At 42.3% G+C, this 21,434-nt stretch overlaps 2 protein-coding genes across 2 annotated transcripts; one reads left to right on the top strand and one right to left on the bottom strand.

Annotated features, from left to right (window-relative positions):
* Window positions 1-222: 222 nt before the first annotated feature.
* LOC311338792 (phosphatidate phosphatase LPIN2) lies at window positions 223-13,931 on the bottom strand. Its single transcript, XM_084464114.1, has 20 exons — window positions 13,863-13,931; window positions 11,184-11,384; window positions 10,397-10,492; window positions 10,038-10,294; window positions 9,726-9,821; window positions 9,406-9,514; window positions 8,415-9,303; window positions 8,185-8,278; window positions 6,157-6,344; window positions 5,949-6,042; window positions 5,437-5,506; window positions 4,942-5,034; window positions 4,623-4,678; window positions 3,947-4,100; window positions 3,626-3,774; window positions 3,319-3,405; window positions 2,998-3,150; window positions 1,437-1,551; window positions 932-1,035; window positions 223-827 (listed from the first exon to the last, which is right to left on the bottom strand). Exons 2-20 carry the CDS (start codon window positions 11,373-11,375, stop codon window positions 677-679), a joined length of 3,147 nt encoding a protein of 1,048 aa, XP_084320240.1. The 5' UTR covers window positions 11,376-11,384; window positions 13,863-13,931; the 3' UTR covers window positions 223-676.
* Window positions 13,932-15,962: 2,031 nt separating this feature from the next.
* myl9b (myosin, light chain 9b, regulatory) lies at window positions 15,963-20,163 on the top strand. The gene is made up of 4 exons (XM_084463721.1): window positions 15,963-16,044; window positions 18,477-18,680; window positions 18,854-19,015; window positions 19,339-20,163. Exons 2-4 carry the CDS (start codon window positions 18,497-18,499, stop codon window positions 19,512-19,514), a joined length of 522 nt encoding a protein of 173 aa, XP_084319847.1. The 5' UTR covers window positions 15,963-16,044; window positions 18,477-18,496; the 3' UTR covers window positions 19,515-20,163.
* The last annotated feature ends 1,271 nt before the right edge of the window (window positions 20,164-21,434 follow it).

The following is a 21,434-nucleotide window of genomic DNA, read 5'->3' as shown; positions in this document are numbered from 1 at the left end:
CCCCTCATATACAGTAGGCTACTTCAAATAAATAAACTCTTATTAGGGAGGCTATTCTGTTTTCAATCATGCTGATATAGTGACTAAGCTACAACAAAATCCCCAATCCATATCATCTGCATTTAATTTAGGATGAGCAATATGGGATACAGTGTCAGTAGACTAATGTACAGTGTAGCCTACACTTGTAGACTTTGACAATGAACAATTCAGCAACAGTAACTTTTTTCCAGGATGGGCAGGGCTTTATTTGAAATCCTTAAGGCACCATTTTTCTTTTTCATTTCTGGCTTAGCTTAATGTTTCTTTGGAATGTCTACGGGCAGGTCCAGTTCATCAATCGAAAGAAAACCAGTTAAAAACATGTTTTTTGTGCATTTCTATGATCATTATACATATCCTAAAAGGTCAGGGGTACACAGTATTGCACAGCAGTCTTTCATGAAACAGTCATTAGTGAATATTATCAATTCCCTGCATTTGCAGGTTTGCATTAGGTTTGTTAAAAAGATATATCAATGTTCTATATATAAATAAACAGCTCAGAGGCTTCCACCAATAAGTTACATAGATTCCCTAGATTTCTTGCAACAAGAAAAACTAGGATAAGAGGCATAGAGGGAGACAGAGGAAGACACAACCCCAGGTGAAAGCCATGCGAGTGGGCACGTCTCCCTCAAAGCATGGCCTCCAGGTCCAGGGGAGGCAGAGGCTCTCTCCAGTAGGAGAAGTGGCTGAACTCGGGACACTCAAAGCCGGATGCAGAGTTTCCCCGGACGGAGAGCATGGGGAAAAAATGCTCCACCAGCTCACCAAGATGGTTGTACCTAAAACAAGAAAAGGAACAAACACACACACACACACACACTTAAAAATCGATTAAATCTGTAAATATATTGCGATCTCCTGCCTACTTCAACGGGCTTCTTACGAGGATTTGTTTCCTTTGGTCTTCTCCTGGGTGAGCTCTCCTTTGGGGTTGATAGTGAAGATCCTGGTTTCGGGAACGCCCACTTGCTTGTAGGCATAGGCATCCTGCAATATGACAAAATATTTAGAAGGGATTCGACATAATTGCATCTATTGTCATTGCACACATTACAATAACGACTCAACAAAATGTAGTAAGCAGCTAACTGGGTATTACATCGTGCAGGCAGTTTCCAAATTAAACAATGGCAGGAAGATAAGGACATTTGGCAGGTCAAAGAAAATCCAGGGTTACATATTATAATAATCTCTTGGGTGGTAGATCTTTCAATTCAGGCAGGTATAACCACACATTTCTAGTTCATTTAGGACCCTGAGTGCAGGTGTATATATATTGACATTTGAGTGCAAAAAGGTGAGTGCAAATATGAATGGGTAATTCAGTGAGTGGTCAGGAACAACAGTGTATCTATAACAGTGTTTACAACATGATACAGGACACTTACATTGGTCCTGTTACCAAAAGCTGCATAGAAGGGCTGTCGCAGTGGGTTGAAGAGGTCCTTGATGTCAGTTAGACAGGCGATCTTGAACACCTCAGGCTTCTTCTCAATCACCTCTCTGCACATATGGGGAACACATTGTTAAACAATAATAAACACAATAACAATACATTCTAAATGATTTTAAGCAACCTGAATTTATACTTGAATCAAAAAACCCTAATCAAATCGATGGATTGAACCTTTTATTTCAAACCATTGTCGTTTCCAAGGGTGTGGTCATCGGTGATCATGATACCCTTGGAAACGACAATGGTTTGAAATAAAAGGTTTAATCCATCGATTTGATTCAAGTATTAATTCAGGTTGCCTATTCACCAACGAATGGTTAGACTAAGGCTTACTTCTGGATTGTAGTCACGCATATTCTTTCATAACATTCTATTTTACCTTATGTGCCTTTCCCAAGTAGTACAAAAGAGTATGCAAACACTAAAATCTCCTCAAATGGACAGCAGCAAACATAAAGCCCAAAACACACAGCCGCGTTGGGACAGAGCAAAATAAGATTTTTTTCCAAGTCCTACACAAAGCTAAATACACTCACGCTCGGTGTGCTTTTCTTCATTAAAACATTATGATTCTATTTATTTTTTAGGTCACTTTAGCTTGTTAACTCTTAGAATAGGGTAGGCAATTTATTTGAGGAAGCATTTCTTTGATGGAATTGGGATGTAAAGACAATTTCCACAAATATGACAACAATCAATAAATCAAATGTTCTTACAAAGAAAGGAAAAAATCTGGCATCTGTGGGAGAAGCAGACCTGTAATAATAGCGTCCGATCCTTTCATTCTGTATCAATTAGTTAACTGTCCGTCTACCTGCCTACCCAGCTAACAGCACACACTGCCTGCGCATTCATTGCGTGACTGAAGTCTTCCACAAGGCTAGGCAGACCTATTGCTAAAGCTAGTGTGCTAGTCATGTGTTTTGGGGGAATGGCTTTCGATGGAGACCTAAAGGGAGGGGTGGGATTTTTCAGTTTGATGAATTCAAAAGAGACCTTATTCTCTGGCGGGTTTTTCCAAATTGCCTATCCTACCTAGCCTGGAAATCCAGACCCTAGATCTAGAAATCTAGAAAGCTGTAGGGTCTCGCAACGAGTAATGAAAATGACTAATGACTAGTAATGAAAATGAGCCCAACTCGAGGGGCGGCACCAAGCATTCATTTGAAAATATCATTGCATGCAATTGGATAACACTATGACCAATCAGAAGAATACAAGGGGTGATGTATCCATGTTGCCGATCGGTAAAACAGCAATCAACACTTTTGGCCCGCCTATATCAGATACACCGGTGTGATTGGTTAATGTGCTGGGAGAGGGGCATCGCGGAGGGATTATATTGCTCGTTCCCAGAGTGACTTGCTGAGCAAATTCAAATTGAGAACTCTAGATTTCCAGGGTATATCCTACCTGTAATTACTACCTTTAATAACTTTGAATGATGCTTTGTAATCCTGGTGCAGTTGAGTACGACCGATTGTAGGACTTACCTGTGTAGCGCTGAGAAGAGACTGCTGGGAGCTAGCAGGACAGGGCCTTTAGGAAGAACCGTTCCTTTGTCGTTGACCCACCGCAGGTAGTCCTTGGTGATAGCAGCCATACCAATGGCCCGGGCGGAACAGTACAGGAACTTATAGCCATTTCTATGAGGGAAAAATGGGAAATATCACTTTGATAACAATATTTACAAAAATCGGAATGTTATATTGTTTGAAGAACCAATATTTTGTATTCAATGTCATTTATAAAATAAACCTTTTTTATTATTCAATTTTGTCACAAGATTATTTGTATTGCATTGTATTACATACTTGTGTATTTTGTGGTATAGCTTGGCGATGCCTTGGTGTGTCCAGTCTTTGCCAAACTGAGGCAGGATGTGGCCGAGTGCATCAGACCTATAGGAGACGGATCGTCATGACAATGTCAGCATGTGCATATAAACCATCTACTGTATCACACACACACACACACACACACACACACACACACACACACACACACACACACACACACACACACACACACACACACACACACACACACACACACACACACACACACACACACACACACACACACACACACACACACACACACACAGGTTTCTATGGTTACTTGGTGATGGTTCCGTCGATGTCGGAGATGATGACGCGGTCGTCCCAGTTCCACAGGTAGATTGCGGCCTCACAGCGACAGGTGCCCTGGTACTGGGTGGTCACGCTGAACACCACCTGGTTGGCCCCGTCCCGCAGCTTCAAACGCTCCTGAATACGCAGAGGAAAAGGTCTGGAGGTTAAGCTGCAGTGGTTTAAAATGGACCGACAACAATCTCATGCAAATGTACTCAAACCTCGTCTGGGTTCATGCAAGCGTACAGAGAGAGGATTAGAATGGGCTGGATTGCCACGCTGTGTGTCTCTTGTGTGTAGCTCATACTATTTGCTCAGAGGTGAGGCGCAGGGACTTCTTGTACATCTGGCTGATACACTGGCAGGTGCTCATGCTGTCCGATGATTGGCTGTCTGTCGGCATGACGGCTTGTCGACCAAGCCCCGCCTCCTCGTCGCTGAACATGTCATCCAGGGTGGCCCTGGGAGATAAGGGTGGGAATATTAGTAATTTATTTAGATATTGCTGGTCAAGCTAGTCTTGAACTGGAGTGACTGAAGTTGAATTAGAGCGGATTCCACATCTGAATGAGGACTGCCATCCTTCCAGTTTTTAAGTTCTGTAATAATTGATTAATACATGTTTTATGTGTCTGCCTTCACTGTCCATCTTATCTGTTTATCTTATGAATATTGGAGATGCCTGGCAGCCCAACGTGTGCCAAATGTACACAATCAGAAAAGCAAACTGAGTAATGGCTGATAAAGTGACAAACAGGAACTGACTGACTAAACAGTTTTATGTTCAGGAAGCAGCTTGACCTTGATCTTTAGATAACCAGCACTACTCCCAGTTCAACTATTAACTTCTGTCTGCGTGACATCAAACTTCAACAGAACCAGAGGCTAAGGAGGCTTGAGGTCAAATCGCGTAGAGTAGCAGATTTATGTTTAGAATTATGATTATTATTCTTCTTCTTATTATTATCATTAGGTCAACCTACTTTATTGTTGGGGAGGAAGAGAGGGACACCTCTTGTTCCTGTGTTGAGGGCTTTGGCTGAAAAGGTACCAAAGCAGAAAAACAACCAAGGTATTAGAACCTTAATCATAACATTATCATACAAAGGCTGAACGTTTAGAACTACTAAGACTATATTCCCCTGAAGATAATTTCTAATAATATATACACTAACCCTAACCCTACATTCTATTGAAACATCCACAAAATGTTTCATGATCTTCATCAACATACATACAACATAAAGGTGTATCAGAGTATGTATGTGATGAAAGGGAGGGAGAGTTCTGAGCTCTGGTCACCTGGTTGATGTCCATGTCGCGTCTCCTCCAGGAGAACCACCAGCGGCCAGACTTCTTCGGCATCTTGTCCTTCACTAGCCGGTCCACAGCACTCTGTAAAATACACACACACACACACACACACACACACACACACACACACACACACACACACACACACACACACACACACACACACACACACACCTTAGTATCTCAGTTCATCTGAACCAAGGGCTTCTTTCTGACAAAATGGAACCCAACCTTCTTCTTTCGGATCGCAAAAATGCATAGACATTTAAAAAAAACATTTTAAAATGAAGCGATTGAATACTGAATTGAGATTAGAATGCCAACCTAACAAACAGCTATTTGAATATTCAGGCTCAGCTCAGTTCACCCTAATAATAATAATAATAATGTATATTTTCAGTACTCATATCTTGATTTGAGTCTGTGGCTTTTATAAGCTGGAGGACTTTATATTGCATTATATTGACTAAATATATGCTATACCTTTGGAAGATTCTTCTGGAAGGCTTGCTTTGACAAAATCATTGGAGCTGCTACGGCCCAGTTATAGTACCTGGAAAATAGAGCAAAACATCAGTGTGAAGTAGCAATGGATTGATTTGGAGAAAACAAAGAAAATGACACAATATTTAATAAAAGGTATAAATGATAAATTACTGGCCAATAATTATTATGAATTATTCAGATAAATAAATTAAAGCTGATAAATAGAGCCGATAATTGGAAGCCAATATTGCCTCAATTGGCTTAACCATTTGTTGTGTAAATATAATTAGTGTGTTACAGCCACACAGAGATCAACTGGCCAAACACTTTTTTACCTGCTTTTCACTATTAGAGAACTGGGTTTACAATTATGAGTGATGGTTGATCATAAAGTTATTAACTTGTCCGTTATCTTATCAATAATGGCCATGAGAAGCAAGTATAATCAGTTATTGTCATCGGCTGACAATATATATTTAATATGTTCTTATTTAATGGCTGCATCTTACTGAGAGTTGATGCAGATCACCAGGTTGGGATCCTCAATGATCCCTGGGTTTTTAAAGAAGTCCTTGAAGGTCACAAGATGCTCTTTAAACTTTTCTGTACAGATGGGCAACACAAGGAAGCAGAACACAACACAAATGGTATTAACCCTCACACCAATCCTATATGAATAATAACACACAACCTAACACCTTTAGGTCTGCTACACACCTTGGCTGATGCGGCTAGTGTCTCCCACGCAGCCACAGAGGGACATGCTGACGTCCATGGGATCTGTGGTGGAGTCGGACAGGTACTCTGTACCGCTGTCCATGGCCCCACTGCCCACCGACTGAGGCGACTGGGTTCCCGAGGTGGACCCCTGGTCGGCCCCAGAGCGGGACGTTGCCTCCGTTTCGCTGGAGCAGAAGAGCAGACATTTTTAACAACTGCCGTTTTCTGAAAACTCTGATACTGGTGACTACATTCCAGTCCTTGGGATGGGCATGAATGTCTTGAATGTTCCCCTACACAAGATAAGGCTCTTTTCTGATTTGTTCCAGGGTGAGGTGGAAGAGCTTGAGGAGGATGGGTTGTCCACTCCTGACCAATCCCTGTTAAATGGGAGGTTGAAGAATTCTGAATCACTTTGTAACCTTGACAGCTCGTTGCGCCATTTGGGGGAGGTTGAACGCACTCAGCTTATAAACCTCATCCATAATTACCCATCTCTTTTTGGTGATACTCTCTCTTTATGTACAACTTGAATCAAACATGGTATTGATGTAGGTGATGCGAGGCCCATTTGTCAAAAAATTTTTATAGGGTGAATCCATAAAAACGTAAGCAGCTGGACTCGGAAATAAAATATATGCTTGAAAATAACATTGCAGTTCCGTCGTCGTCCAGCTGGGCGTCTCCATGTTTGACGGTTCCAAGACCTGATAATACGCCAAGATTTTGCACAGACCTGCGTAAGGTTAATAACGTGAAAAAGCCAGATTCATACCCACTTCCACGTATGGATGATTGCATAGACCAAGTTTCCTCTGCAACGTTTATTTCAAAATTTGATTTGTTGAAAGGATATTGGCAGGTGCCATTGTCCGAGAGGGCTTGAGAAATATCTGCTTTCATAACTCCATCCGGCCTTTATTCCTACACAGTGATGCCGTTTGGTTTGAGAAACGCTCCAGCCACTTTTCAACATTTAATTAACATAGTTGTGCGTGACCTGGAGGGTTGTGCAGTGTATGTAGATGACGTGGTCATCTACTCAGACGACTGGGAGCTCACTTGCAGCGTATCGATGCTTTATTCGGCCGACTGGCTGACGCGTGCCTCACCGTCAATCTTGCGAGTTTGCGAGTTTGCAAAGGCATCGGTGACCTACCTCGGACGATTGGTCAGACATGCGACAGTGTCGCTGTTGCGTGCCAAAGTAGAGGCAATAGACATGTACCAAAGACCCACAACTAAAAAAGAGCTGCATCGCCTCTAATTTGTTGAGAGGCGATGCTAAACACATCTGGAGTGATGTCTGTCAGCAGGCGTTTGAAAATGTGAAGTCCCTTCTCTGTGCTGCTCCGGTGTTGGCCTGCTCCTCACATGGATGAGCTTTTTAAGCTCCAGGTAGACGCTATTCAGGTGGGCGCAGGGGCTGTGCTCCTCCAGGCAGATGCGCTTGGCATCGACAATCCAGTTAGCTTCTTCTCAAAGAAATTTAATACGCATCAACTGAACTACGTCGTCGAAAAGGAGGCTCTCGCCTTGGTCTGGGCTTTAGTTCATTTTGATGTGTACATTATGTCTGGCCTTGCTCCTTTGATCGTGTAAACAGACCATAACCCCCTGACTTTCCTTAATTCGCTTGAAGTGTCCGAATCAAAGACTTGTGCGCTGGTCTTTATTTTTGCAGTCCTATACTTTGGTCACATTAGAGGGAAGGACAATGTAGTGCTAATAGCCTAATATTGATAGCTGTCTTATATCTGCTATCAATGTTGACAGCATATATAAGACTCACCTGTCTGCCCATGGCTCTCTCCCGCTCCAGACATCAGCCCACTTTTGTTAAACCATTATTTTTGGTTACCTTTTGTTTAGTAATAAATTATGATTACTTTTGCATTTAAACCTTGGTGTGTCTCCCTATTTGTTATGGCCAAGAGCCGGGCTGTGCCACTGTCGATCTTTGAGACTTGAATCCTTCCGAGGCCCCTCATATTAATGTAGTCTTTGCCAACCTAAATAAGTTACCTTTTGGGGAAGTAGAGTGCAGCTACTTCAGGCTCCAGCGTGGTCAGATCATCCAGGTAGATGCCTGTTGGTCCCAAGTGTTGACTGCGTTTACCTGTGGAGAAATCCAATAGGGATTCCATCAATCAGACATTGTCTTAAGCTAACAGAATGTTTGATTATAAATTCAAAATCATGGTACTATTCCCTTAAAAACACTTGTTGCACATTACACTGGAAAAGCGTTTTACCTTTTTTCCTGTCCTGTTTCTCTGCTTTGGTGGAATCTTGAGGAATGTCTGCGGTTTGATTTGTCAAGAGGAGGCCTTCTGCTTCTCTGTCGGTCAATGTTAATGCACCCTCCTCATTTGCCTCCGTACAGTCGTCATTGCCACCAGAAATAGTAATCAAGGCGCCCATTTCACTGGGCTCAACCATGGCGCTGTGCTGCTCTAAAATGTCTATGCTTCCCAATAATTCTACCCTACTGTTTTGGGCTGTGACAGATATAGACCTGCCAGTGGATGTGATGATCATTTCGTCGCTGGCTAGCGTGTCCGTGATGGCAGGGCAGGCTATTGTCTGTGTGCAGTTCTGGCTTATAGAGCCAATGCTATCAATCAGAGGGATCTCAGGCTCCGCAACGGTTGTTGTTTCATCTTTGGATTGGCTGTTTTCAGGCCGGGCGAGTTCAGAAGGGTCAGTCGCCTCAACCGAGGAGGTTCTTTGGTCATCTTGCTCTGCATCGGACGGGCATCCCTCTGCTAACATCTTTTCTGCCTCACAGCTGTCCGTCTGGGTTAGTGAGTGGTTACCAAGTTGTTCCACAGGAGTGTCCATGGTAACCGGGGCTAACGAGGCTGGGGTGTTATGCAGTCCATTAGGGGTGGAGTGGGTTATAAGAGGGGTTATATCCAGTGTTGGCGTGGACGAATGTGGGGAAAAGAGATCCAGGTCTAGGGACATAGTCCTGGCTAGCGGACGCACCACAGTCACACTGCCAGCCCGGCTACAGTGAATGGTGGTTTGGAAGTCGTCGTCATTGTCGAAGGAATCCTGCCTCTCGATTGTGCGGAAATTGGAGTGGCCTAAAGTGGAAATGCGATGTGACTCCGCAAGGGACCTCTCTGACTGACAGACCTATGAGAGACCAGGGGGAAATGTAGTCATTTAAAATGTGGTACTAATCATTATCCCAATCAGATTTTCGGTTTCTGTTGCCTGATGTTGTGGATGCCGTACCTTGGGGAAACCACCCCAGTTCCACTGCATCTGAGGGCCAGAAGACTCTTGGGGTTTCACCACAAGCTCAGAGTCACTCTTAGGAGAAGACGAGCGACTGTAAAACACACTGTTGGAGATGAAAGGAGAGGAGAAGAGATAAACAAAAACAGCAACAGAGCGAAGGAAAAAGAGAAACTATATCAGGGAGAGAAGATGCTAAAAATGGTGCTAATCAAATAAATGTATATATATTTTTTATATATGAAGGACTAGAATCCTAATTCAAATTGTCAAAAGCACTTGCATTGTGGTTCAGAAAACAGGGAAACAATGCTCACCATTCGGGGGGGGAACACTCTCCTTCTGAGTGGGGGTGAACCTCTCGGGTCTGTGTGGATCCTGGCTCCTCGGATATTGAGAAATAGATGGACTTACTGGAAGACACACAAGACAAACATTCATTTGAAGTGACAGGTAAGTGGTGCTTAGCGCCAACATGACGTTGTTCTTTAATGTTCAAATGTCGCAAATGTTTCCGACTCTAGGTACCTCCAATGTTGTACGCATTCTAATGAACATGGATCTACTTTTCTTTCACTGTGTCATATTAGCATATTTGTCTTTGTCCATAAGAGGCGTTAATGACCGACCTGAGTTGCAGTTGACTGACACACTGCTCCTTGGCAGGGCTCTCCTGCTCGTTCTGCTCCCTCTCCCTCTCGTCCGAGGAGGAGCCGCCCTCCTCTCTCAGATGGGAGTCCGAGCGAAAGCGTTTCCGGCGCCTCTTCTTCCTGCGGGGTGGCAGCGCCCCGGCGCCAATGGGGGCCACCTCGCCGTTCTCCTCCCCCCCCAACTCTGGGAGCTCCATGGGGATGGGGGAGGTGCAAAGGTGGGCTGGCACTATGGACTGATAAACAAGGGATGGGGGTAAATGTATTGTCATAATTGGTTTGGGGAAATTGGTAAAACAAACGTTTCAAGTATGTCGCCATTTTTTGTATCAGCCTACCTCCATGTCCTCATTTTCCTCCACGAAGAATGCTTCTCCATTGTCCCCTAGTTTCATGTGAAGGTTGACTGGCTCTCCATTGATCTCGATGTCCACCTGACCACACACAAGAGCATCGAGAGATGACGTAGTTAGTGGAAGATATCTGGGACTAAGTTACTATTTAGAAATGTAGGACACGTGTTCTTCCAAAAGACTTGAATTTAGGCCTGGGCGATATGGCAGAAAGACATATCACGATATAACATGATCATATTGATCGATATTGATTACTATTGATCATTTTAATGAGCTAAAAAGACTAGGAATTACCGTGCTGGATTTAAACACTTCTGTTTAACACTTGATATGTCCTTCCACTGTTCTTCATTGATAAATACTCCAATGTCGATACAACAATGAAAAACACTCAAATATTGTAAATAAGTATGGAACCGTGTTTGTGTAACAAACCCAGCTGCTAGATTCAGTGGTCCAGTCTCTTCTCGATATGTATTGAACATGTTTTGCATTGGTATTGATCAAAAGTCTATCACGATACGATTATTTATTGTTTTATTGCCCAGGCCTACTTGAATTGCATTCAGAAATGGGTCATTAAAAAGTGGATGGGGGTTAGTCACTGTGCTTAAGGATACTAGGTAGGCAATGGACATTTAGGATCAAACCAAGTACCATGCAGCTGGAGGTTGAACACCCTAGTAGCCACTAAACCATCCTACCTTCTGTGGACATAAAATGAGTCACAGTCAGCTACAAGGCCAAGCAGAGAGAGAGAGAGACCTACCACTTTTTCCTTCGAGCGCAGCACGCCCAGTTTGCCAAAGCGCACGTGGAAAGGGGAGCACTGGTACGACCCGTCAGGTTGACGCACAACGATGACATCGATGCCCCCGGTCAGTGTGGCGGGGTTAAGGCCTCGGTAGAGCTCCTTCACGGTCACGAACACCGTCTCCGCCAGCTGGCCCACCAGGTTCATGGTCTGAGACTTGGGTTAACAACACATCAGTTAGGTCAGGCCTGGCCTAGTCTAATTCATGCCCACTGCCAACATCATACTGGTCGGAATAGTCTTCAGATAAGCGTCTTCTATATGATTCTTCTGTCTTACCTAGAAGCAGAGACTATATTGATAACAATTATTATTGTTTATTTCCTGGATCGGTATTTTAGAAGTCCTGGTCCAGTATTGTAGAAGTCTTGGTCCCGTATTTAAGAAGTTCTCCTGGTCAATTTCCTGTTGATCAGGTCTGACTGCTCACTCTGATCTACTCATACAGTGACTCTAAACGAAGATAAGTTTTGCGCTTTGACAAATGCTAAACCTGACCTTTGGATTGGGGTCTTGTGAGAATGTGGACATACTGTGCAAAACCTAAGTGAGTCATGGGACTGCTGAAATATCTTCATTGCAAGATGCGTTATAAGTGTGCAATCTCCTTTGGCCGGTCTTAGTCATTTTAATGCCACATAGGGCTGAAGGTTCACATTTTAGAAAAGATTAAACAGCGAACACCAAGCATAAGTATAGATAGCAATAGCTTCTTTGCTAGACCTGTTCCTATGCTAGACTGGAGGACAAAGAAAACAGAAATTCTTCAAATCTAAGTGGATATTTTCAGGACAGGAGGTCATGCTTGTTTATTTTAAACAGGAATCAGCATGTCCAACTATGAGCGTCCTGGAGTCAAGACTTTTCCTTGTGGTCCATGCTATCCCACACTGGAGGAGTGTGTTTGATGACATCATCACCCAGACATGTTTGCACTTTGTGAAGCGTTTCACAAACGATCTGAATTTATTTATTTATTTATAGATTCAAAATCGTGGAGATCGATGTCCATTGTATACTGTAATTTGTATGTATTTTTGTTTGTTTGTTTGTTTGTTATGAAACTATTTTTGTAGCCATCCCAATAGTTAAACCTTCACGATAGTGACGTCCTTGCCATTGAAAAGGTTGCACATTGTTTGTACACAGAAGTGGAACAGTTATTAGTAACTATTAAACATATTATACACTGAGATTTGGAAGCAAGTCCTAAAGCAGCCGCCACAACACAAAAGTCAAAGATCAAGCTAGCAAATGTCTCAAATCACATGTGTGTCTTACCCAAAGCGAAGTGCGCAGGTGTCTCTGCCCAACCAGGCCTTGTCCCCTCGAGCCACTTTCGGCCATAAGATGTCTCAACCGCCTTCATCTCCCAGAATCCTTTGTGACACAGATTTGACCTACCATACCCCCATCTTTCACTCTCCGCTGAGATACTAGTCTACATTTTGCTACAGGACATACATACCTGTTTTCTAGCTTTAAAAAGTCAGACTCCTGTGAGGTTGGCTAACTATTCTTTCCATTTGGTTAGTGATCATCAATGTGGACAGAATAGTCCAGTCCATAACAAGTTGGTTGGCAATAAATACACATCAATGAGTCCCAAGTATAATCACTATCACTTACATATTAAGATGATCTTCATCACTTATACTCCCCATCAACCTGCACTCCATTAACACACCAGCCCTCACATTACTAATTCACACGTCCAAAAATCACACTGCACATGACAGCCAGAGCAGCAGTTTCTGAAAGGGTCGGCCATTCTATTCACATCGGCTTGGAACAAACGCGCACCCGCATGAACACAGTGAATAGATGATCCACACACACATTCTGGGCTCGACCCCCAGGGCACTGGGATGCAGGGTCTCCTCGGAAACTATAGGCCCTCTGGGCCCTATGGGTACAGGCTCAGTCATGTCACCATTGGGAAAACTGACGCAAATATACATTTGTAATGAGCCTAATTCCGTGCCAATGCTGCCTATGGGCAATCACAACAGTAGAAGGTGAGTTACACAGCCCTAACCCGTGACACTGCTTCATTTATTTATTACTCACTTCTGTATTCTGATGATAAATAACTATGGTGATTGGCTAGGTTAACCATTGTTGTGTTTTTGTCAAACAGTGGCAACAGTATGCAAGTGTGCAACATTATGGTGTAAGCGTTTCAGCGGCTTTGCCAAGGCTCGGTCAGCGTCGGGATGGAGTAGTTTTATTTTTAATTTTTTTGGGGGATGGGGGGTTTGGCTCAAGTTAAACAGATTTGTTTCCATGACTTCAGACGATATTCCTGGCCCTATTGTCTTTTGACAGCGAACTGTCAAAAATAAATACTATAAATACTGTACGGACTGCAAACCGATTCGGCCGCGGGACGAACATTGGTCGATTTGAAAACTGAAGAAAGAGTTAATGTTGAAAATACGTTCAGCCCGTTTTGAGAGACAGCACGCATTTGAAAACAGTACTTTTGAGTTCCCGTTCCCTAAAATACACCACGAAGTGTTGTACACGTTCACCTTCAAGATACAAGAAAATATAAAGTCTCCCACTTGTTTCTTTGTAGTGTATGCTGTCTGTTACTGATGTCAACAATAATTTATCTCATAACTTTCTTACCTTTTATGCAGCCTTTAAGATGTAGAGAAGATTAACCGGAATCCTGGACACTTCCTTGTATGTGTGCGGTTACTGGGAGGACCAATAACCTACTTCCCAGGCGTTCTCGTCTCACGATGTGACGCCTGGGAAGAGATACTCCAGGTGAGCGTTATTGGCGATATAGAGAGATGGCGGGACTTATTGTTGCATGGCGGTGAGAGGCCGGAGAGAGGGAGGGACTTTTGATAGAGCATTATCCGCTACCATTCCATGCTTCGGATATTGCTTTGTTAAATCATTCTTCAAAACTACATATTGTCATCTACGATTCCGTGTGGTTGTTACTTTTCTTTTCCTCGTATTCTTCTCGCCCCATGGACTGTTATCCTGGCGTAGTCAGCTCATAGAAATTAAGAGACCGGAAATGTCGTTGCGGTAGACCGGTGTAACGCTACAATTCAGGATACTCTCTCAACCTACTTGATCGTGAAAGACGTATTCCGTCATCGTTGGAAAAGCCAACCATCAGACAGACAATGATAAAATCCCGCCTCTTGTGTTTATTTTGCCATCAAAACGTGCTGTCATGCATAACCTCTGACCTCTGTTATCACCGTCACAACTTCAAAACTAAAACGTCACCGTGTACAGCACCCATCCGGTTAACGAAAATATATAATTGTACATTCTAACTTGAAAATGTTTTTGCATAATGTGCACAATAGTGCAAAAAAGCGACGTCATTAGGCCTATATTATTTGTCCTGCATATACGTAACCAATAACACGGCTATTTACAACCACACGATGTACTGGGCTCTTGAAAAAATAACAAAGACATTCCTGACCTTATAAATATATATGGATAAGTACTTTCGCCTAGAACCGATTACCTAAGCATAATATAAGCGGCAAGTTGTTTGCTACAAGCGTACCAACTGTCCCAGCAGTAGCCTATCTGCTATCAGCACATAACACTTGGTATTGACCAGCAGAGAGCGCCCATGTGCAAGGCCCCGATACAAGAAGAGTATCGTAAAGAAGGGTGTTCCACACAGCATTCTTTACCCAGTTTGTTGGACAAAATGCAACAATAGCATTATACAAGTTTCTGACTTCACTTTATCACTGTCATATTATATTTCATTTTTAATTAGCAGTGTTTGATGTCTCTGCTATAATTTCGTAAATTTGTAATGTTCTTACATTATTCATTTTGAACCGTTGATGAATAAACCTATCGTATTTGTCTGTCTATGGTCCATGATCTGTTACTATCTATAATTTATAATTAAAAATTACAATTACAATTTAAAACCAAAAATACATTTTTTAATCTTGTTAAAACAAAAAAAATAAGGTTCATGCTAGTTAAATGTGTCTAATACCAATTACACTAAGTGCAGCACAACAAATGCAGTGCTATATTGAGTAGATTAATGTTGTACATAGAAAACAGCAACAACCACAGACACATGGATGACTGTTGTTCCATAACAGGGAAAACCATGATGAGGTACCCTGAAAGCATAATTCTCAAGGCAAACCTAAAACAGTTATTCTAGGGTAGGCCCTACCAAGCTCAATGTTTCACTAGGTCGACTCAATAGCATACAAGCATACATGAGTCCACCAGATACTTTAGATGCATGCTGGGGGAAAGATAGAGTAACCCAAACAGATGTTCCAACCCTGACATGACAGAAACCATTCCCTGGTGTCCTGGGGTTGAGTGGTGACCTGCCTATTTAAGGAGACCTGCAGGGCTTGGACCTAACAAACAATAGAGTGTATGGTTCGTAAAGCTCCACTATTCTCTTCACTCCCTGCAGTCTTTCCAGATACCCGACAACCACCACAGGCAGCCTCATTTTTTTTTCATTCTAAATAAGGCAGCCGTATCGTAGTTCCTGTCATTTCAACCATGTTCCCAAACATCCTCTAGCCGAGCTTGTTGCATTAGCAAGCTGGAGCTTGTGCATTCTTTTCCCATGTATGGAGAAATGCCCTGAACTGGGACGCCTCTGTTTGGGAAGACCTGGCCACGCCATTGGCTGGTGCCGAAGGGGGAGGGGCAGACAAGGAGTGTGCTGCTTTAAACAAACTTTTCAGGAGCTCTGCCTGCTTCCCTTACCACCGCTGTGTCAGACTGAGACTGAAGGGGGCCGACAGACTCCAATAAATCATTTCCTGAAGTCAAGGTGAGACAGATCTCCACTTCATCCTCTTTGTTGTCTTCATATTATGATTGAAAATCAACAACGGGTCCAGGCCGTTTATGATTATCTGGTTGTAGTGGTACAGTGGTTGTGGTTCATTGTCAGAATAGAGATGGTCCTGAAGGAGATGTAAGGCTACAGAGAACTACTGAGAGGACCCCAGTCTGAGAGGGTTGAGCTGATATATTTGATCATCTCTTGATGAGGATGGACGTCATCCTCAACCTGTGTGTGTGTGTGTGTGTGTGTGTGTTAATTAAGTAATTATGGGAGATTTTACAGAGGAATTTCACTACACCCCTGACCCATTTCACTTCCACTCTCTCTCTATTTGTCTAACTCACTGACCCAGACACATACAAGCCTACGTATAGACAGGGACACACACAGAGCAGCTGTCAGGATACTCTTTTTATAGATGGTGAGAGGGCTCGCATGCAGCTTGACTTTGTTTGAATCTAGAATTCCTGACTGTTGGCCCCTTAGTCAGAACTCCCTGTTAACACTAGTGACCTCAGGCCGTAGGCTAGGGTGGAGATTGACTACTTGTTGATTTCATGGAGTGTGTCGTATGTGTGTCTTAACTGTGGGGCTGTGTCACCAAGGAAGAAGCACATCTCAATACAAGACACAAACTATGATTTCATTAGTGAGATCAAAACGTTGTACATCAGCCGGTGAAATTAAATATAAGTAAGAGAGATATCCAATTGGTCCGTGAGTTGGTATTTTTTCTTAAACCTTGATAGTCCAAGCTGTGATGATTTTGATAGCTGTGAAATATAAGAATTAAGTTCCAAGTTAACCTTTTCAGAGAGTGTTACAAAGGCTGTACATGTTCAGGTTAACCTACTGATCTGATATCTGGATATATTTACTAATCAGCCCTTCTTAGCAGACTGCAATCTTCTCTCTCCGGAGAACAGCAACAGATAAGGGCGACATTCCCAAGTTCCAATACCTTGACTGCACGGAATGTTAACTTTAGTCACTTCATCCAAAATACCACTTAAAAACCTAATTTGCTAGCATTCAACCAAGCCACGGCATGGTCAGCTTAATGGCTCATTAGTGGCTTAAACCAAAAGGGTGGCTGAGAGAAAAGAAAATTAATTAAACATTCCACTGTTCCTGAAAACAGCGTAAAAAGGGTAGTTGAGTGCTTTCACTGTGGTTCATAGCATCTAGGAAAATGGGTGGGAATTTGGCCAGCAGCTCAGAAACCTTTCAAATCTTTGTATCTTTTGATAGGAAAGGAGAAACAGGATGCAGTGAAATAATTAATAATGAAATGGACTTGAATAACAAGTCAATGTAACGGGGACAATGTAACTTTTCAAGCATACTATTTCATGACTCTCTAGAATAGCCCTATCTAACGTACTTTGAAATAACTCTTACTTATTTGAAACAAGTCCCATTATAAGTGTAACTATCTATTCAGATGTAGGCAGTGTAATTCAATGTGATGTAATACTTTATATGTAAAGTAGTATATAATAAGCTGTTATCTTGTCATTCATGAAGTATTTTCTTACTTATCTAGCAGGATTGTATGTTCTGCGATAAGTCACTGGTTATGGCCTTTTGCAGGTACAATAGTACCACTGATACCCTCTCTTGCTACAGTACCAAGCGTGTTATATTAATGTGAATTACATACAGCTATCATACAACTATCTACTTGGACAGGAAGTGTTTTGTGTGACTGAACAATGTAAAATGGACTTTAAAACAGCCTTGATACCATTTCCTGTGAAGTGTTAATCAAACAGACTGTTCTGCAGTGAGTCAGACCGCGAGTAGCGGTAGGAAATACAATGCACACCTTTCCGTTCTATTTTCCCTTAAATGAGCACACACACAGAGGATAACAATGTACATTCAACATTGAAAAACAGTGTTTCTTCTGTGGTTCAGTGGTACACAACATTTTAGCCTCTTTCTGCATGACGTCATCTCTCACCTTGGCTTTCTGAGGCCTGAGGTGTGTCTATGAGACTCATCTGGCATCACACCTGTTCCTTTCAAAACTAACCAGACGGCTGATGCCGTGCATCAGACATGACGATATCACGAACACGCCCACACACACACACACACACACACACACGCACACGCGCGTGTGCGTGTGCGTGTGTGTGGGCGTGTTCGTGATACACGCACACACAGGCAAACATGTCATCCGTGCATATAAATAAACGGGACTGACAGGTTTAATTCTGCCTGCCTCTGCTGTCATTTTCACAGTCAATATAAGCAATACAACCGCTGAGGGGGAAAGCAATTGTGAGTGAACCCTGCTCTCGCTCTATAATATATCAAATATGAAACTGTGCAGGATTATATCAATTCTAAGCAGACTATTTACGTGGAGTGCATAAGAGACCATACCTACTTTGGTCCTTTCACAGGCAGTCCTCCAACCGCCATCATGTCCAGCAAGCGTACCAAGAGCAAGACCACCAAGAAGCGCCCCCAGAGGGCCACCTCCAACGTGTTCGCCATGTTCGACCAGTCCCAGATCCAGGAGTTCAAGGAGGCTTTCAACATGATCGACCAGAACAGAGACGGCTTCATCGACAAGGAGGACCTCCACGACATGCTGGCCTCTCTTGGTATTGGTCCTACTCCATCACTCCATCCAATACCACTGACCTTGTTTGGGTCGGGGAAGGCGCTGGGATAATAGAGTTATAGCATTGTGTCACTTGTAATAAACAAAAGCTAGTGGTTAGAACCGCCACCGGAACATAACTACTTTGAACTGGTATCTCGTGCTGCTTCTCAGGTAAAAACCCATCGGATGAGTACCTGGAGGGAATGATGAGCGAGGCTCCGGGACCCATCAACTTCACCATGTTCCTCACCATGTTCGGAGAGAGACTCAACGGCACAGACCCAGAGGACGTCATACGCAACGCCTTTGCATGCTTTGACGAGGAGGGATCTGGTGAGACCATAGAAACACCTAATAAAGTTTGAATTGGTTTGTCATGGCACTAATAGAGCCAGCAAGAAAGCTGTTGCAAAATAAAAGTATGTAGTCATTGTTGATTCGCAAAATGTTGACACACTGGATGGCATTACAATGGTCAAAATGCTTAGCATGTGCCATTAAACTTTAATGGACCATGCTAAGCTTTTGCTTTTGGATTTTGTTTATCGTCTAATGAGTAACGGGGAAAATCCATTGGTTGATATTAACTTTGCAGCAGCTCTTGGGATTGGGTGGGGCATGATATGCATTGAGTCTAACGGGGACGGTTATTTCAGGTGTGATCCATGAAGACCACCTCAGGGAACTTCTGACGACAATGGGGGATCGCTTCACAGACGAGGATGTGGACGAGCTGTTCAGGGAAGCGCCCATCGACAAAAAGGGCAACTTCAACTATGCAGAGTTCACTCGCATACTGAAACACGGTGCCAAAGACAAAGATGACGAGTAGAGCAGAGAGAAAGATGACTAGAGCAAATGGACGTTCAACGTCCATTTGATACAAAGAAAAAAATGAGTTGAGTTAAATTTGGAATCCAGGTTGTTCTAAAACACAACTTTCAAATTTGCAAATGTCAATATTGGTCATGATAAGGTCTAACAGCTTCTTATGCATTCTTGCTCTTCAACTCACCTGGATAGGTTAATTGGTTATCCAAAAAGGTTATGGGCACATGGCTTTAACTACTAGCAATACAGGGAAAGCTTCTATTTTTTTTTTTACTCTTTATCTGTCCAAATGTATATGTGGGCTGATGACCCTTAAGACATTCTACCACAGGCTGGTGTTACTTAAGAACAGAATATGCATGTTTTTGTTTGAAGGATGATGAGATGTTTCACTAGTGTCATTTCCCATGTGTATGGTTACTTATCTAAAGCATAATCCCCCCATATTGTATTTTTCTGAAAGGGCAAGTATGTCTACAGGGATTCAGACGTAAACAGTAGGATGTCAAGGATGTCAGGATGTATTTTATCAATATTCTATCAAATATCAGATGTGTTAGGTCCATCTTGTTATACATTCAGTGCCAATTTGTGCTTTTCTATGGAAATAATTTTTTTTCCCATCCTTAAAATAAATATTGTTCCGCTCAGCTGGCACAATTCCTAATCCATCAGTATTGTCATCGGAAAAAAACATTGCACGTCAATATGCTAATCATGCCGCTTTAACATTTATATTAACTTGGAGACAACTCTGCTTGACAGTATTCACAAGACTATTTTACTGCACAACGACATTAAAAGAGGCTAGAAGTCACATTTACCAAAAAAAAAAAGTTTATTTCTCTGAAATGCTCATAGAAAAGACATAATTAGAGTTTAAGGCATATATTGCACAGACTATAGTAAAGTTATTTATGTTGAAGAGGACATGTTCCCTCGATCCTAGGTTTAAGGCACAGTAGCCAGTTATACTGCCCGTGGTAGTTTACAATTCATAAAATGAACTTGAAAACATCTTCAAGAATGCATTTGGTTGTATCAAAGCTACATAAATCATGCCAGAAAAAAAACAAAAATAAAAACATACAAGAAAATCGAACCACATATTTACATGCTTTGTCACACCGTCCTCAAGTGTCATTTTGCATTGTAAAACTGGCAATAGAAGCTATATAAAAAGAAAATTATCTGCCATACCCATAGTACTCTAAGCCAATTCCAGTATAAATCACCAGTAATGGGTTGTCACAGTGGCATGATGTAGTGTTAAGAGTCATCACTCATTATTTTTTTTATATATCTCCTCAGCCTGACCATAACCTGTGTAATTTGAGGTATTAAACATTCTCCAACAACTCGTCATCATGTACTTGCATGCATTAAATAATTCATGATGCAACCACTGAGCAGGGGAGGTGGGAAGGCAGAGGGTGGGCCGCACCGTTATTTGGGCAAAATGAACAAAAAAAAACAAAACTTTGGGGATTTTGCTCAGCAGTATTCTATCACGTTCCTGTCATCTACATGCAGAGGTTTAAAACAAGAAGGTATCGCAAAAAAAATACAGAGGAATGAGAAGTAAGACCCAAAATGACAGTTCACTTAATGTTGCTACAGTAAATTCACATAGGAACCCAGCTTACTTACAACTGTTAATACAGCTCTAGTTTTCAGATACATAGTGATTCTTTACTAAAAGACAGTTTCATGGAAACTACGACCTTAGATGCAATGATAAACAATTCTATAGAACCTGTGTCACTACAAACAGAGTGGGAGCACTGTCGAGAACGCATGGTTCGTCTCCCAGTACCGCTGAACAAAAAGGTTAAACAACAAAGCAAAACAAAGCAATCAGGTGTTGAGTTAAAGCTGCGTCTGCTACATTTGCTTTGCCAAGACACTTTACATGATTGAA

The sequence above is a fragment of the Micromesistius poutassou genome (genome assembly GCF_964030765.1).
Source record: "Micromesistius poutassou genome assembly, chromosome: 2".
In the NCBI taxonomy this organism is placed as follows: Eukaryota; Metazoa; Chordata; class Actinopteri; order Gadiformes; family Gadidae; genus Micromesistius; species Micromesistius poutassou.
The sequence above is the reverse complement of the archived record's forward strand: the minus strand, read 5'-3'. Positions and strand labels throughout refer to the sequence as shown.